The sequence below is a fragment of the Coptis chinensis genome, chromosome 3, assembly GCF_015680905.1.
Source record: "Coptis chinensis isolate HL-2020 chromosome 3, ASM1568090v1, whole genome shotgun sequence".
Classification (NCBI taxonomy): Eukaryota; Viridiplantae; Streptophyta; class Magnoliopsida; order Ranunculales; family Ranunculaceae; genus Coptis; species Coptis chinensis.
In genome coordinates, this window is record NC_141458.1 from 98,201,676 (window position 1) to 98,218,215 (window position 16,540).

Genomic DNA, 16,540 nt, shown 5'->3' on the forward strand with positions numbered 1-16,540 from the left:
TGAACTGTCGATGCCGCTCGAGTTTAGACTGCCGCTCGAGTTTAGATTGCCGCGGAAGTTTGAATTGCTCGAGTTTAGATTGCCGCGGAAGTTTGAATTACCCCTGGACTTGATCATGAATTGCCGCTCGAGTTTAGATTGCCGCAGAAGTTTGAATTACCGCTGGACTTGATCATGAATTGCCGCTAGAGTTTAGATTACCGCTCGAGTTTAGATTGCCGAGTTTAGATTGCCGCAGAAGTTTGAATTACCGCTGGACTTGATCATGAATTGCCTCTCGAGTTTAGATTGCCGCTCGAGTTTAGATTGTCGCAGAAGTTTGAATTACCCCTGGACTTGATCAGGAATTGCCGCTCGAGTTTAGATTGCCGCAGAAGTCTGAATTACCGCTGGACTTGATCATACCAGCACTAATGCACCGGATCCCATCATTTTTTACCAATTTACTAACCTACCAAGTACCATAAATATTAATACTTCTTTGCCACACAGGCCTTGCCCATGTAACAAAGAGAGGGCGATGTTCCGGCCCCCACAAATGTGGCCCAATATAAGCCCAACTATAAACAAGCCCACGCTCAGAGCCCAACTATAAACAAGCCCACGCTCAGAGCCCAACTATAAACAAGCCCACACTCAGAGCCCATGCTCATAGCCCAACTATAAACAAGCCCACGCTCAGAGCCCAACTATAAACAAGCCCACTTTCGAGCCAACTATAAACAAGCCCACACGCGAGCCCAACTATAAACAAGCCCCACTCGAGTGAGCCCAACTATAAACAAGCCCACGCTCAGAGCCCATGCTCGAGCTTAACTATAAAACAAGCCCACGCTTTCGAGCTCCAACTATAAACAAGCCCACGCCAGAGCCCATACTTTCGAGCTTATCTATGAAAAAACCATGCCGAAAGCCTACATTCCACGAAATGATGGTTCTCCCGCCCGTTCTCAACTTCATTCCACGAGTTGACGGATGTCCCCCGGTTCTCGACTTCATCCACGAATCGGCGGTTTTCCGTCGATTCTCCAACTTCAATCCACGAATCGACAGTTCTCCCGCCAGTTCTCGACTTCATCCCACGAGCCGACAGTTCTCCCCCGATTCTCCTAACTTCATCCCACGAAATGAGCCGAGTTCTCCCGCCAAGATTCTCAACTTCATTCCACGAAATGACGGATGTTCCGCCCGGTTCTCAACTTCAATCCACCAGGCCCGACGGTTCTCTCCCGATTCTCAACTTCATCCCACGAGTATGCGTTCTCCCTCCAGATTCTCGAACTATTCATCCTACGAAATGACAAATGTCCCCCGGTTCTCCAACTTCATCCCACGACGGATGTCCCGCCAGTTCTCAACTTCATCCCACGAAGCCGACAGTTCTCGCCCGGTTCTCGACTTCATTCCACGAAATGACATATGTCCCGCCCAGTTCTCCAACTTCATCCCACGAAAGCGACAGTTTTCCCCCGCTCTCCAACTTCATCCCATGATTGGGCCGGTTCTCCGCCGGTTCTCGACTTCTTCCCACGATTGGAATATTGGAGAACGAGGAAAGTAACTATCACCAATGCTACCTATAAAATCCAACCTTCATCATTTTTCCAGAACTACGCAATCGAGACTTGATCCCAAGCAATATCTTTGGGTACGTAGGCAACTTCAAAACCGAAGTCCAGTCTCATCTTTCCGCAATCACCATCTCCTTCACCATCTCCAAAAAAACATTACTCACAACCCTCAACTGGTGTGTTTTGGCAAATCTTACTGAAACAATTACCACATTGGGGAAAGAATTGTAACATTGCATTCAACGATGTCATCATGAATTGGGGAAATCCTTCATACAGAGAAAAAGTAGAAAACTTGAAACATAAACAAAACCATGTTAACCCATGAAAGAAAGTGTAACAAAATAACTTCACGAATAAATAAATAAATAAAAGCATGAAGTAAATTGGGATAAACCTTCCAAGTTAACCCAACGAAAGAAAGCCATGGGGCAAATTTAGGTGAAAAGATGTGCTGATAGAGCATACCAATACGATTGTCATCCACAGTCACAACGTCTCTGTCTAGGAAAGGGAAATCGAACTTGTACCTGAAAAGCAATTTCTAAATGAACGAGTTTATATGCTTCAAGAGTCGACAGTGTCTAACAATACATTGCAGTTATATATACATATATATACAATTTAGAATAACAAGCCAGAAATGCTCATGAAAGACTATAAGGGAAACCATCCCAAAATTGTCCACACATCAATTGAAAAGGAGGCAATTGAGCGTCAAATGTTTGGTCAATACGAACGCTGGGAGCTATGAAAATATGGTGTCAAAAATTTATAAAGGTGTTAAGGGCAGAAGCCCAGATCGAGGGCTGCGTTGCCTATGAGCAAGTCACATTTATATTCCCGTAAAGTGTTAGTTATGAAGTCTAACACTAGATCTGCCTATCGGGAGACAATCACCTCCTGGAATGTAAGCATATATAATTTCATATAACGGGCAAGTACATCAAATTACATGCAAAAAGTGAAGTTATTTTGTTATACTTTCTTTCGTGGGTTAAAATGGTTTTGTTTATGTTTCTAGTTTTCTACTTTTCCTCTGTACGAAGGATTTCCCCAATGTCAACTAATTTTATTGGAAATTGCTTGCCGATCTGCAAATCTTTATGAGACTTTCTAAAGGGGAGATTGCAACTCTTTATGGTCAAAATAACCCTACTAACATAATATATGATATGATTATTAAACAGTCCATATTTTTCAAATTTTAAAACAACTTTTAACAAAGTTAAATATTTTCGTTTGGGTTGATTTTTTGTAAAGAGATTCTCCATTATGAGAATACTATTTTCACCAAAAATTAGTTCTGAATTCATCTTATAAATCCACTTTTAGTGGTGAAGTTCATATAACGGGCTCGTTTTAGAAATGCCCTCATTAGTGTTTAATGGACGATAGACATCCATTGGAGGATCACCGCACTCTTACGCCATTACAATATTTGGGATAGAATAGTGATAGTTTGATCACTTCATCGTTGAAATAAAAAGATTGGAAAAGTTGAAGATATATTGCGAAAAAAATGAATTACAAGGTTGGTTTAGTACATGTGGAAACATGAATTGGGCCGACAATTGGATGGCATACAACAACACACCCTGTGAGGGCAAAAGTGCCATTAACAAACTTTGGATGGGAGAAGTGATAGACTGATAGCCAGCGAGGGCCACAGCCTAATGTCCTATTAAGGATCGGCCGTGACCTAAATACCATATTATCACATCGAGCCCAAAAAACTAAAATCCTATAAGAAATACACCAAGTGGCTTTGAAGTTTGAACACAACACTCAATGTGTATTTGTTCAATGGCACATACAATGCCAGTAACTCCAGACGATCTCTTGGTGATGCCGGGCAGGTCACCTTTTATTAACAGTTTTGACCAGACAACATAGGTTGTTAGGGACACTCTAAAAACAGTATATTCGTGCTATGGGGCTGTAAACATGTGTTGCTTAATTGCTTTGTTTGCCTTACTTCACTGAATCACTGATGAGAAGAGAAGACAAACTAGCGAAATATAAAAGAATATAACAGTGCCTAATACTATAGCAGATGGGATTAACTGCTAAAAACAAATGAGTAACTAACTATTCATGAATATCGTCTATTTAAGGTATTTTAACTATTTAAGTTACGTTAAGTGCTTTTCTTGGATTCACAAGAACTTTCTTATGTCTGATTGTAATTTATTTGTATGTAGGTGCAACAATCAAAAGGTATCCCAAGGGCATCTGATTATCGGAATTCCATGCCAAGTGTCACTTGCAGGTAATTGCATTTTAACAAGGAGTTCACTAAACCTTATTTTTAACTTCAGCTGTATCTGTTGCCACACATGTTATGATTGTTATCTATGGAATTATCACACATTGAGTGTACGTGCTTAGTTTGCAACTGATATACTGGGCTTCACTTGGGTTGATTTGATCTTGGGGTTTAACAAAGAAAGAATGGATCATTGTTTCAGTTATTGCCCGCTTTTGAGAGGTTAGAGGCTTCAACTTAAATATTTTTCTCCTCTGTGTATAATTAAAGACAATATGTATTGCAGTGGAGGCAAAGTTTATATTCAGTAGTGGTCAGATTACATTGACTTGATACTATCAAAACGATAGAAGTTGAGAATACTATGAACAGTCTGAGACAAAAAATAGTATGGTACAAATGTAGTATAAACACGACCCTTGGTTCAACTTTCGGTTAGAGTTGGAAGTGTTGCAGTTTTGCCTCTTCACCTGGTTTGAAAATTTAAAGTGCGGATAGCAAAGGCAAATACCAAGGCAAATAGGACTGGAAAGCCGACAATGACACCGGCAACCACAGGTAGCATATCATGGTCAAAGCCATATGAACTACTGAGGAATTTCTTTAAGGGAACTTCAACTCCATCATACGTTGTCATGGTGGTTGTCAGATCTCCAAATTGTGAAGTCACTAGACCATAGAGCGTCCATGCAACTGGGCATCCCCAATAGTACCATCTCCACCATACAGGAATGCTCTGCATATACCATTTGTTAGTTATTGCTTAAGAAAGTTGAATGAAATTTAAAACCATTTATCTACCACTCACTTTTCGAGGAATCAGGAAACCAGCAAAGAGCATCCAAACTCCATAAAATGCTGAAGATACGACTGCAGCGAAGGAGGCACTCGGAGTCAAGGCCACAGTCATCATTCCATAGTAGGTGTAGTAGAGGAAGGTGAAAAACATGAAGAAGAAGAACCACATGAACTTGACTGCTGTCCATTGGAAGCCTAGAGTTGAATAGACTATAAGTCCATATATGATGGATTGCACCAAGATATAAGGAATCTCTACTAGTACCTGCATATTATTGATGCGATTAATTATGCAAAAACTTGTGGATGTCTCTTTCATTTTTCCTGCTTAGTAGAGCATGGTGAATTGTTTAGAAAATTAAAAAAGGGTATTTGAGTATTCAAGTTACCTGGGCCAAAGCATATGGAAGAGCAGAATACATGCCTGCTGCTCGCTCTCTGTAAAAAACAGTTCTCTCAATGTCCACAACTGGCTGCACTGATGATGCATTATTGACACCTATGAAGATAATTGCAGCAAACATGGACCCCATGGCATTGAGAAAATCTTGTTGCTTCTTTCTGATATATCAAAGATGGCAACCAGACCAGCCCCAGTGAACAAGTAAATGAGTTAGTAAGCATATGGATGTTATGTTTTGGAGAGTTCAAATTAAAGTGAAAACTTACATTTTGCCTCCCATTTTCCAAAATATGCTCCCAAAGAGTAGAGCACAAATGAGAGTGAAGAAAAACCGAACGGCATTGTACTGTGGATTCCTCCAGTAGGACCAATTTTGTTTCCAAAGGCATGCCTTGAATTGAGTCCAAGTAGTCTGCGAAAACTTGGTCTTGAAGTGCAGATCTTGAGACCCCGGAAATGGCGTCTTCAAGTCCCCGATCAGTTGTTTGTTTCTCTGAAAGAGAGATGAGTTGAGGTAGATTTCTGCAAAGTCTATTCCATGTTGACTCTCAGAAGCTATTGAACTAGCCTCCAACATCCATGTTGCCGGGTTGTATCCTGGAGTAATCTCCTGGATCCCGTCAGTGGATTCAAAGTAGCTGATGAGCTCTTCAGAGTTCTTACCAAGCGGACCTGCATATATGACGTGCCCTCCTCGTTTCAGGAGCAGTAACTGTTCAGGAAAATAAAAAAGTTGAGCATCACAAATATTTGTGTTTATTGAGACAATATACATATTTCCAGTTTAGTGGCCAACATGAAAGGTTGAGAACCAAACCTCGTCAAAAGACTCAAAGATGTCAATGCTTGGCTGGTGAATGGTGCAGACGACTGTCCTCCCAGTATTGACTGTGTTGCGGACTGTTCGCATTACTATAGCTGCAGCTCGAGCGTCTAGACCTGAAGTTGGTTCGTCCATGAATATTATGGAAGGGTTAGCTACAAGTTCAACCGCAATGGTGAGACGCTTTCTTTGTTCTGTTGAAAGTCCTGTAATTCCTGGAACACCAACTAGAGCGTCTTTCAGATTGTCTAGTTCAACCAGATCCATCACCTCGCTCACAAACATCTGCCCAGTGATTTTGAATTTCTTTAGACTATGCAACACTTGGAGTAATATGGCATTTGTTGAAAATCAGTTTTAAGTAGTTGAAGGTGGGTTACCTCTCTTTTATGGACATCCACATCTGCTGCAAGGCGAAGCCAAGCAGAGTAACTAAGGGACTCATGAACTGTAAGGTTGGGTGAGTGAATGTCATTTTGTTCACAATAACCACTAATGCGGGTAAATGTTTCTTGCCTTTTTGGATAACCAGAGATGGTGATTGACCCCTCAGTATATCCACCATTTTTCCTTCCAGCCAGTACATCCATTAACGTTGTCTTCCCTGCACCGCTCACACCCATTAAGCATGTTAAAACACCTGGTCTGAAAGAGCCACTTACACCATGGAGAAGTTGGAGCCGGTCCTCAGTGACTCCTTGCTGCTTCATTTCCTAAAGAAAACAGACCGAGTCTATAAGTTTTTTCCTTAATGTTTTTGTTCCTTGGAATGCTTAACGCCTGTATGAATGCACACATGATTATGTCTAACTTTAAACTCACTTACCACAGGCATATCAACAAAGTAGTTTACATTCTCAAATGCCATATATAGAGGTTTAAATGGCAACACCATCCCTTTCTTCTTCTGAGTCACATGGGCAAATTGGTCTGGAAAGCACAGAAACAATCTCAAGTTCAGAAAACAAGTAAGCTTCTTCTCTATATTTGGAATAACTTTGCCCTTTCCTTAATGTTAAATTATTTTCATTCTTGTGAAATCAATGCTTTACCAGTGTGTCTGACTTTACTATGAGATTGTCCATTAGTTGATTTGTGCTCTATGTCAGTACATGTAATGGAAACTGTACTGGATGCTTGAACTTTACCCAGAGCTGAACATAGAAAAGTTGAAGAATATTAGTTACCAAAGAAGATCAAGTACATAACGAAACCTACAAAACAGTAAAGGATCACCACACATACGACTTAGATATGCCAGAGCTAAAGTGCATAGGATGTTGAACAGGATGTTGTACCCCACAAGTGCTGCATTTCCTATCCAGTACCAATTTTCATTTGTGAATATCCCCCTTAGCTTAAGAATCGTTTCACCTACCTGTAATATATGCAATATTTTAGCTACAAATATTTAGCTTAGATAGAACATATTCTTCAACTTTCAAGATATAATGAAGTACCGTGTTCCATCTGCTTGCTAGAAATTCATTCACCGCAACTGCATTCTGTGCATACATTAGAGGAGATGCCCAATATCCCCAAACCCACCACTTGTATATGTCATCTGTAATTTTTGATGAGTGAAGAAAGAAATTAGTTAGTAAGGCTAGCTCCTGGAAAATGATATAATTGCATCATTTTTCTTATCTTTTTTTCTTTATTAAAATGGATTGAAGATGTCATGGTTGCCAACCTCTAGAGACTATAAAACCGCCTAGGACAAATACAACCAACAGAGTAAATGCCCCAAATGTGCTAGCAATAACTTGATCCCGCCCTAATGCAGCAATCAAACGGAAGAGAGAGAGTGACATTTGATGCAGGTTGAACATTAGAACCAACTGGCGAAGGAGCCTATTGGACATTACGAAACAGATTTGTCAGTGAATATCCAAAGAAAACATCAAACACCAAAGTGAGTTTGGACGAAGTAAACCTTTGAAAGCTAGGTGCCAGTCCAACTGTATAGTAAGTAATGATCACCCAGACGGAAGACTCAATAATAGACACAGGGATTCTAGTGATAAATGTTGCAAGTGAGTACGCCCATGCTGGAAAGAACATGGCATCCCTCTGCTTGTAGAACACCGGCAACCTCACAAGCGTCATTTGAGATTCAGCAAGACCATTAAACATGTTGTTCACTATTCCGAAGAAAAGTACGCCCATGTAATTTTGCCCATCTTGTGGAGAATTGTGATTCATCTCAGTTCTTAAGAAAACTGTCGCGGTTATTGTTGCTACCATTGCAATCTGTACAACATAATATTATCAGCTTGAAGAGTTCCATGATTTCAAATAATAATTATCAAGTTATCTGATTATTCTCACTTGTATGGCTTTGAAAATGTAGATGAATGCACTCCTCTTCATCAACAAGATTTCCCTGTCCAAGCAGGCTTTGAAGAGCTCTTTCTTTGGTAGTCCATATTTCCTTTTCACAAGGGCCGCTGGATGACATTTGGACTTGTTGTAAGGAGTAAAGAGCGCAGAGTATAGATTCCTTCCTGCATAGAATGACAAAAAAGCTTGGGAGAACTCATCCACTGGAATGTACTGGTATGGTTGTTTCTTGTCGTGCCAATACTGCTCTTGATCTTTCCGTGAAGTCACCTATTTTCGGTGAAACTTTTCTTTAATTGGAAAATTAAGACAAACGTAATTTTAAATCACTAAATTAGCAACAAAATGGTTGGAGGAAACTAAAACAAACCTCTTGTAGGAAATCTGCTATGCCTTTCCTAGCGGGACATTTGAATCCCATCATCTCAAAAAATTCAAGGATGGAGTTGCGAGGGCCATGGTAAACTATCTTCCCTTCGCAGATGAGAATGACATCGTCAAAGAGTTCAAATGTTTCTGGTGCAGGTTGGAGGAGGGAAATGACCATGGTAGACTGGAACACTCGAATGGTATGTTTGAGGCACTTGACAATTTGATATGTAGTTGAACTGTCTAGTCCTGTTGAGATCTCGTCCATAAAGAGAGCCATGGCAGGACCAACAATCATCTCACCAGTCGTTACCCGTTTCTTCTGCCCTCCTGAAATCCCTCTCCTCATATCGTCTCCCACCATTGTATCAGCACATATATCCAGCCCAATCAACTGTATGTTTTGTGGTTCTTTTATTAGATTGATCACTCTGTCTAATGTCTATGTGTGATTTAAATAGAGGATTACTGCTCACCTTCAAGACATAATCAGTGATAATACTAGACTTCTGTCCTTCAATTGCTGCTGCCTGAAATCAAGAATTAGAAAAGTTGATTCTGGTTAGACATTCTGTACCAAATCTATCTTTTGTACATCTCATCTTGTTTGTAATGATTATTATTTGTTATATGTTTTTGTGTACCTTCATAAAAACATCAATATCTGCATCTGGTTTAATCGAACGATTTTTCTCCCTTCTGGCAAGTTCAGTAAGAATATCTGCAAAAGTTGTGAAAGTGGGATGAGGGATTAATTAATAAAAAGATGTTCCACAAGATGACTTGGAAATACTGTGAAGGTAAGGGATACCTTGTCTATAACCAATTCCTAGACATCGAGCAGAGAAATCCAACGTTTCCCTAACAGTCATGTCTCCAATGTGCAGATCATGTTGACTAATATAAGCTGATGTTCTCTGCTGAACAAACTCCCTCGTGGTATGTCCATTATATGTTACATTTCCAGAAGCCTTCTCTCCATCAAAACGGTATAATAAAATTTATTAGTTTTCGTTTTCGCATGTATTCCTCTAAGGTGCAAAATAAGGAAGGACTTAACAGTAGAATACTATATTACCTTCAAATCCTTCTGTAGTTTTCCAGCAAGAGCTAACAAGAGAGTAGTCTTTCCAGATCCTGGAGGACCCAGTAGGAGAGTAAGCCTGAGCAATTCAAAAGCATAGAAGCTAGTTAGATCACTTGTTTTTATTCCTTTCCCGTTGTGAAAAAATGCCCGTCCCAACTCCCAAGTGCTAAAAAAAATAAAAATAATAAACGTGGGGGGCGATGGTTTGAGTTCTGTCAGTTTAACTGAGAACTCTGATCACATCTTTCATTACCATTTGTTTGTTCAAAACACATGCTCGTACTTCTTATCCAAAGATTAATATATAAAGATTAACTAAGAAGAGAGAAGTTTCGTATTTTTACCTTCCTGGTCTAATAATTCCGCTGACATCCTTGAGAATTCTTAGCTGATTCTTCTTGCCTTTATAAATCATGAGAGAGCTCAATAAACTCTGCCATATCAACAAAGAGATATAATTAGGATATGATTCATGTTCAAATTTCTAGCATTGAAACATGTTTAAAGATTCACTAACCAACTCACCTCAATCATATTTAAGGTAGAATTGACTAATGTGGGCATTGCTCTTCCACCCTTATACACTTGTGCATCAACATTGAGATGTTCATATCTTACTTCAACTTCTGGTAGTATGATCCCAACTCTGTCTATTCTTTCACGTAGTTTTTGTACAAATAATCCATTGTCATTGTGGACGATATGGACAAGTCGATTAACTAGCTCTTGACGGGTTTGGAAGTCTAGCCTCCTGACATCAATATGTTCATGGAGAAATTTTCCACTCGTACTCAGGTTGGACTTTAGTAGAGATACAGTTGTCCTGTCGTAGGTAGGGAGCTTCTCTATTGCAGCCCATTTGAGATCCTCCTCGTCTTCATTGTATCTCCAGGTGCTTTCAGATGTTGAGAAGATGCTTTCTTCTCTTCGGTACATTGTTCGACTTGTTGTTCTCCAACTCCCACTTTCTTCTGATATTCTCATTGATCTCGACATGTTTGTTCAATCTACTCTCTTTACCCAAGATGGATTTTAGAATCAGAGTTCAGCAAAACTTGAATACTTTCTGTATTCTGTCAAGGTGAAGCATGTGAAAAACCAAACACAAAATGCATGCAACTTAACAGACTAACAGTACTTGAAAGTGGTCTGTAAATATAACAAATTTCTTGTTACAGTCCTTGCTTCCTAGGCTCTATTTTCCTTTGCTTCTTAGACTATTTCCTCGACTTGTTTTTATAAGGAAGTAGCTATGCTGGCCATGCTAACCACATGTTCGGGGACACCGTCCATATTAATATGTTAGGCCCACTGCCTACCCCTTGATTAAGAAGATAACAGAAGTCAACATAAGCAGTGATATTTTGGCCATTGGATTTCCTTACCTTACCTGCATTCTGATGAATGAGTCAACGAGTCCAAACACTTTCACATAGTATTTTCAGGCTTTTCAGGTGTAGCTGTATAGAATTTTAGAATATTTTCTCTAATTGTCTAGGCTTACGATTATGAATAATTTTTTTTTTGGTGAACAAGTTTGGGTCTACTACTTTTATATGTGCCTTCTTGTCTTAGATTCTACTTTAAAAACTAAAAGTACATCAACCATTTCAATTTCTTCTTCTTTAATACGTTTTATTCATAACGATAACATGATTATTGATTGTTTAAGATGCATGCTTATCGATATTTCACACGATATCATGAGTGTCTTAACAAGTTAATTATTAGAATTAGAATTCGGTTGTGTGACTACCTACATTGAATTTTATTAGCAGGGCTACTTTGAGAAACTGTCAAATTCAGTGTCGTCTCACACACCCCCCTTTGATTTTGGAACCTATCAATCTCCAACTCCCAACGCCCAACGCGTTGCCCCAAACATATACTCTATTTTTTCCTTTGGCCAAATACTGGCAAACGCCGCTTTCTTCACCTATTTTTTGCAATTATCGTACCAACCACCACCTATCGTGTCCTTTTCTTGCCCTCAAGCAAATATAGGTCGGCATACATACCTCCTCCATACACGTATTCTCTTAAGGTAATAGTGTAACACTCCTGACTCCTCTGCACTTTAAATGTTTAGTTTGTTGGTTAGGACTTAGTAGTTAGGGACTCCACGATTTAATCTCTTTCATTTAATTACTTTCTATTGGAAGAAAAATTTGACAGAAGCGCCTTGAAGGATATAGTCACATAGCAAGCTAGGTCATTATTGGAAAAAAAAATAGAAGCTAGGCATTGCACAGACCTATTGGAAGGTGGCCTGGCAACGTCTTTTAATTCCCCGTATACGCATACTATACGAACTATTGAACCCTCAATTTTCCGTGGTTTTTTGGCCCTGTGCTACCACATGGTAACGTCCTTTAATCGAAAACAATTTGTTCAAGAAATGCAAAGAAGACTGCATAAAAACTTTTTATGCAAAGTACTAAAGTAGAGATCAGTGTGCATTAATTTTCTGGAAGACCAACAGAGAAACAATTGGTGCTACTACATATAGGATCAAAATAACATTGAACTGGTTGGACAGTAAAACGCTGTTTAATCTTTATCGTGTAGTCTTCACTCAACTCTTGAACAATTTGATTAGAGTTGTTACAGATTTTTCATGTGGTTCAACCGTTTAAGTCTCTTAAGCTGTTAAGTTAAGCATACCTCCTGGGCTTAGAAAAAGATTTTATTGGGCAAGGACTATAGGAACGACTGTTGGCATAGAAAATGGACTCACGATAGCCCACTAACTTACCATTGTAAGTTGTAACCCAACCCAGCTTTCGTTACCTTCTTTCAATGTCACCCCATTCTGAGTTTCTCATTTACTTTACCTAGAGGATTAAAATGAAAAACAAAAGAAAAAGCCCATGTGCTGCTAAGGCCTTAAAACGTAAACCAAGACCTAACGAATTGCAACAACTCTTGGTCACTTGTAACGAGTGATTTTTTGCTCCCAGCCATATTCCCGCTTCGAGCCCAATCAAGAAGCAACAATCTACTATCTATATACTAAAGCAGAGACCTCTAATAGAGGATTTTCTCTCTCCTATGTGGCACTCTAATATGAGAGTTAGTTTTTTTTTTCTCTATGTGAAACTCTAATATGAAAGATAATCTTTTCTAATAGCCTACAATCTCACGTACATAGAATCTCTTTGGAGAGTTTTAGTGTATTTCTAATTCTTATATTTAGAGAGTTGGAGTGTATTTCCATTTCTTATATATTTGATCAGATATACAAAATTGCTAAAAAAAATAGGTGATTTATAAAAGGTTACGAATCAAACATTTTTAGTGTTCCAATTCTTATATATTTGATCATATAAAAAAATTTGCTAAAAATATGTGATTTGTAGAAACTAATTCCTTATTACAAATCATACAATTTTAATAAAGCACCGACTTATTTCGAATATGTCCTTAACACGGCCTCAAAACATACTTAAAAACAATTATACAAAAAATAACATCACAAAATATATAATAGAAAATTAAAAAAAAAAAAATAACGGCAAAGCAATAATGACAAATATTTAAAAAAAATATATAATAATGAATGAAACTAACGTAAAAAAAACAATTAATGGGGAACCGAAAACTGGATGCAAATGTATCAAACTATAACCTCAAATAATATTTAACAGAAAATCGAAAACTATATGCAAATGCAAGTATTAAACTAATCTTAAAAATTAATATATAGAAAATTGGAATATGAATACAACTGCATTAAACTAACCTCAAAGAATAATTAACGGAAAATCAAAATTTTGATACAAATACATCAAACTAACATAAAAAAATAATTGTCGAAAAATCGGAAACTGGATGCAAATGCATTGAGCTAACCCTCAAAGATTAAATTAACGGGAAATCGGAAACTTGATGCAAATGCATTGAACTAACCTCGAAGAAAAATTAATTATAAATTAGAAACATGATGCAAATGCGTGGAACTAATATTAAAAATTAATTAATGGGAAATCGAAAACTGGATGCAACTGCACTGAACTAATCTCAAAAAAATAAACTGGATGCAAATGCATTGAATTAACCTCAAAAAATAATTAACGGGAAATCGAAAATTGGATGCAAATTCATTGAACTAACCTCAAACAATAATTAACGGGAAATCGAAAACTAGATGCAAATGCAATTTTATCAAATAATAAGCGAGAAATCAGAAACTGGATGAAATGCATTAAACTAATCTCACGAAATAATTAATGGGAAATCAGAAACTGGATGCAAATGCATTGAACTGACCTCAAAGAACAATTAACAGGAAATTGGAAATTGGATGCAAATGTATTGAACTAATCGAAAAGAATAATTAACGAGAAATCAAAAACTGTATGCAACTACATTGAACTGATCTCAAAAAATAAATAACAGGAATTGAAAATTGGATGCAACTGCATTGAACTAACCTCAAAATATAAATAACGAAAAATCAAAAACTATATGCAAATGCATTGAACTAACCTCAAAACATAGTTGGGTTATATTGTGGTAATATCTCGATAAGTATAGTTTTGCATTTAAAATGGTGTTTATCTTATCTCTTTCCGTATGATTGGAAACTCCTTGCTATTCAAGTAGCTTCAATATATATGAACTTCACCTTATTAGACAATCTCACAAAACTTCAATCAAATTTCTATTATTAAACAATAAAATAAAGTTGAAGGGTTTTATCAAATGTGAGTTATTTTTTTTAATAGAAAGTGAGGTTTTCATGTTATAAGAAATTTGGTTGAGTGATTAATATAATATTAATATATAATAGTTATGCATATTTGCAAATATTTTTCAGAATAATTAATATAACAACACCCGTTCATAGATAATATTTGAATATTCCACATAGTGAGTCATGCATAATTTAAATAATAATTAATGGAAAATCGGGAACTGGATAATCTTCGATGATCCCACATAGTAAATCAAGCATAATTTACTTTTTATGTCATGTTTGCAAAGACACTACAGATGAATCAATAGAAGTTGGTATTACACACCACATTGAATAATTAAAAGGAAATCGGAAACTGGATTCAAATACATAATAGAGCTCAAAGAGTGATTAACGGGAAATCGGAAACTTTATGCAAATGCAATAAACTAAACTCAAAAAGTAATTAACTAGAAATCGGAAACTGGGTGCAATTGCATTAAACTGACGTCAGATAATAGCTAACGAGAAATTAGAAATTGGATGCAAATCCCTGAAAAATAATTAACGGGAAATCGGAAACTGGGTTTAATTGCATTAAACTAACGTCAGATAATAGCTAACGGGAGATTATAAATTGGATGCAAATCCCTGAAAAATAATTAACGTGAAATCGGAAATAGTATGCAAATACATCAAACAAACCTCATATAAATAATTAATGGGAAACCGAAATGGATGCAATTCAAATGCATTGAATTAAACTCAAAAAATAATTAACGTAAAATCAAAACCTAATGCAAATCAGTATTGAGCTAACCTCATAGAATAATTTGTGGGAAATCGGAAACTAAATGCAAATACATTAAAATAATCTCAAAGAATAATTAATGGGAAATCAAAAACCGGATATAATTGCATCGAACTAATCTCAAAGCATAAATAATCAGAAACTAAATGCAGATGCATTGAACTAACATTAAAGAGTTATTAATGGGAAATCGGAAACTGAATCCAAATGCAATGAACTAATCTCAAAGACTAATTAATGAAACATTGAAAAATGGATGAAACTGCACTGAACTAATCTAAATGAATAATTAATGGGAAATTATAAATTTGATGTAACTACATTGAACTAACCTTAAAAAATAATTAACGGGAAATCGGAAACTTGATGCAAATGCATTAAACTAACCTCAAAGAACAATTAACATAAAATCGAAAATTGGATGCAACTGCATTGAACTAACTTCAAAGAATAATTAACGGAAAACTAAAAACTAGATGCAACTGCATAAAACTAAAATCAGAGATTAATTAATGGGAAATCATAAATTCGATACAAATGCATTGAAATAGCCTAAAAAATAGTTAACTGGAAATCAGGAGTCGAATGTAACTGCATCGTGCTGACCTCAAAGCATAAATGTCTGCTTTTTTAGCCTTCTCACATGAGTAATTAGGAACCCAAAACGAAAGTGAGTTTATAAAAATAGAGTCTTACATGTATGCAAACTGTATATAAATTATAAACTATCGAACTAACCTAGAAAAACAATTAACGGAAATCAGAAACTGGATGCAGATGCATTGAACTAACCTCAAAGAGTAATTAATGGGAGATTGGAACCTGGATGCAAATGCAATGAACTAATCTCAAATACTAATTAACGAAACATCGAAAACTGGATACAATTGTACTGAATTAACCTTAATGAATAACTAACGGGAAATCATAAAGTGGATGCAATTGCACTGAACTAACCTCAAATAATAATTAACGGAAAATCGGAAACTTGATCCAACTGCATTGAACTAACCTCAAAGAATAATTAACGAGAATTTGGAAACTAGATGCAATGTACTACATTAAACTAACCTCAAAGAATAATTAATGGAAAATCATAAACTTGATGCAAATGCATTGAACTAATAACCCTAAAACATATTTGTATTATATGTAGGAGGAATAAATATCTCCACAAATATAGTTTTACAATTTAAGTAGTGTTTATCATAATTCTTTTATTGTGATTGGGAATGTCTTGCTATTCAAGTAGCTTCAATATTATCTTCGTCACATTAGGCATTCTTACAAAACTCCAATCAAACTTCTATTGTTAAACCTAACAATAAAAAGAAGTCGATGAGTTTTATCAAGGTTTGATGCTTCCTTTTTATAGAGCTATGCATAGT

General features: G+C 36.9%; 1 protein-coding gene and 1 long non-coding RNA gene across 2 annotated transcripts; one reads left to right on the forward strand and one right to left on the reverse strand.

Annotated features, from left to right (window-relative positions):
* Positions 1 to 3,243: 3,243 nt before the first annotated feature.
* On the forward strand, positions 3,244 to 4,518 carry LOC147512001 (uncharacterized). The gene is made up of 2 exons (XR_015219560.1): positions 3,244 to 3,688; positions 3,776 to 4,518. It is a non-coding gene; the product is annotated as an uncharacterized LOC147512001 (long non-coding RNA).
* LOC147512002 (pleiotropic drug resistance protein 1-like) lies at positions 4,121 to 10,885 on the reverse strand. The gene is made up of 20 exons (XM_086603582.1): positions 10,189 to 10,885; positions 10,008 to 10,096; positions 9,655 to 9,739; positions 9,388 to 9,547; positions 9,221 to 9,297; positions 9,053 to 9,106; positions 8,578 to 8,970; positions 8,196 to 8,477; positions 7,801 to 8,117; positions 7,558 to 7,718; positions 7,325 to 7,428; positions 7,110 to 7,242; positions 6,917 to 7,018; positions 6,691 to 6,794; positions 6,245 to 6,577; positions 5,859 to 6,149; positions 5,308 to 5,753; positions 5,028 to 5,199; positions 4,649 to 4,903; positions 4,121 to 4,576 (listed from the first exon to the last, which is right to left on the reverse strand). The coding sequence occupies exons 1-20, from the start codon at positions 10,657 to 10,659 to the stop codon at positions 4,307 to 4,309; spliced, it is 4,299 nt and encodes a 1,432-aa protein (XP_086459708.1). The 5' UTR covers positions 10,660 to 10,885; the 3' UTR covers positions 4,121 to 4,306.
* Between the last annotated feature and the right edge of the window lie 5,655 nt (positions 10,886 to 16,540).

Excerpts from the sequence above, each read along its gene's own strand:
- LOC147512002 (XM_086603582.1), bottom strand. The coding sequence starts at position 10,659 with ATGTCGAGATCAATGAGAATATCAGAAGAAAGTGGGAGTTGGAGAACA. Across the intron at positions 8,971-9,052 it reads TCACTGATTATGTCTTGAAG|TTGATTGGGCTGGATATATG; the intron begins GTGAGCAGTAAT and ends CAAAACATACAG. Across the intron at positions 4,904-5,027 it reads TTCCATATGCTTTGGCCCAG|GTACTAGTAGAGATTCCTTA; the intron begins GTAACTTGAATA and ends AATAATATGCAG.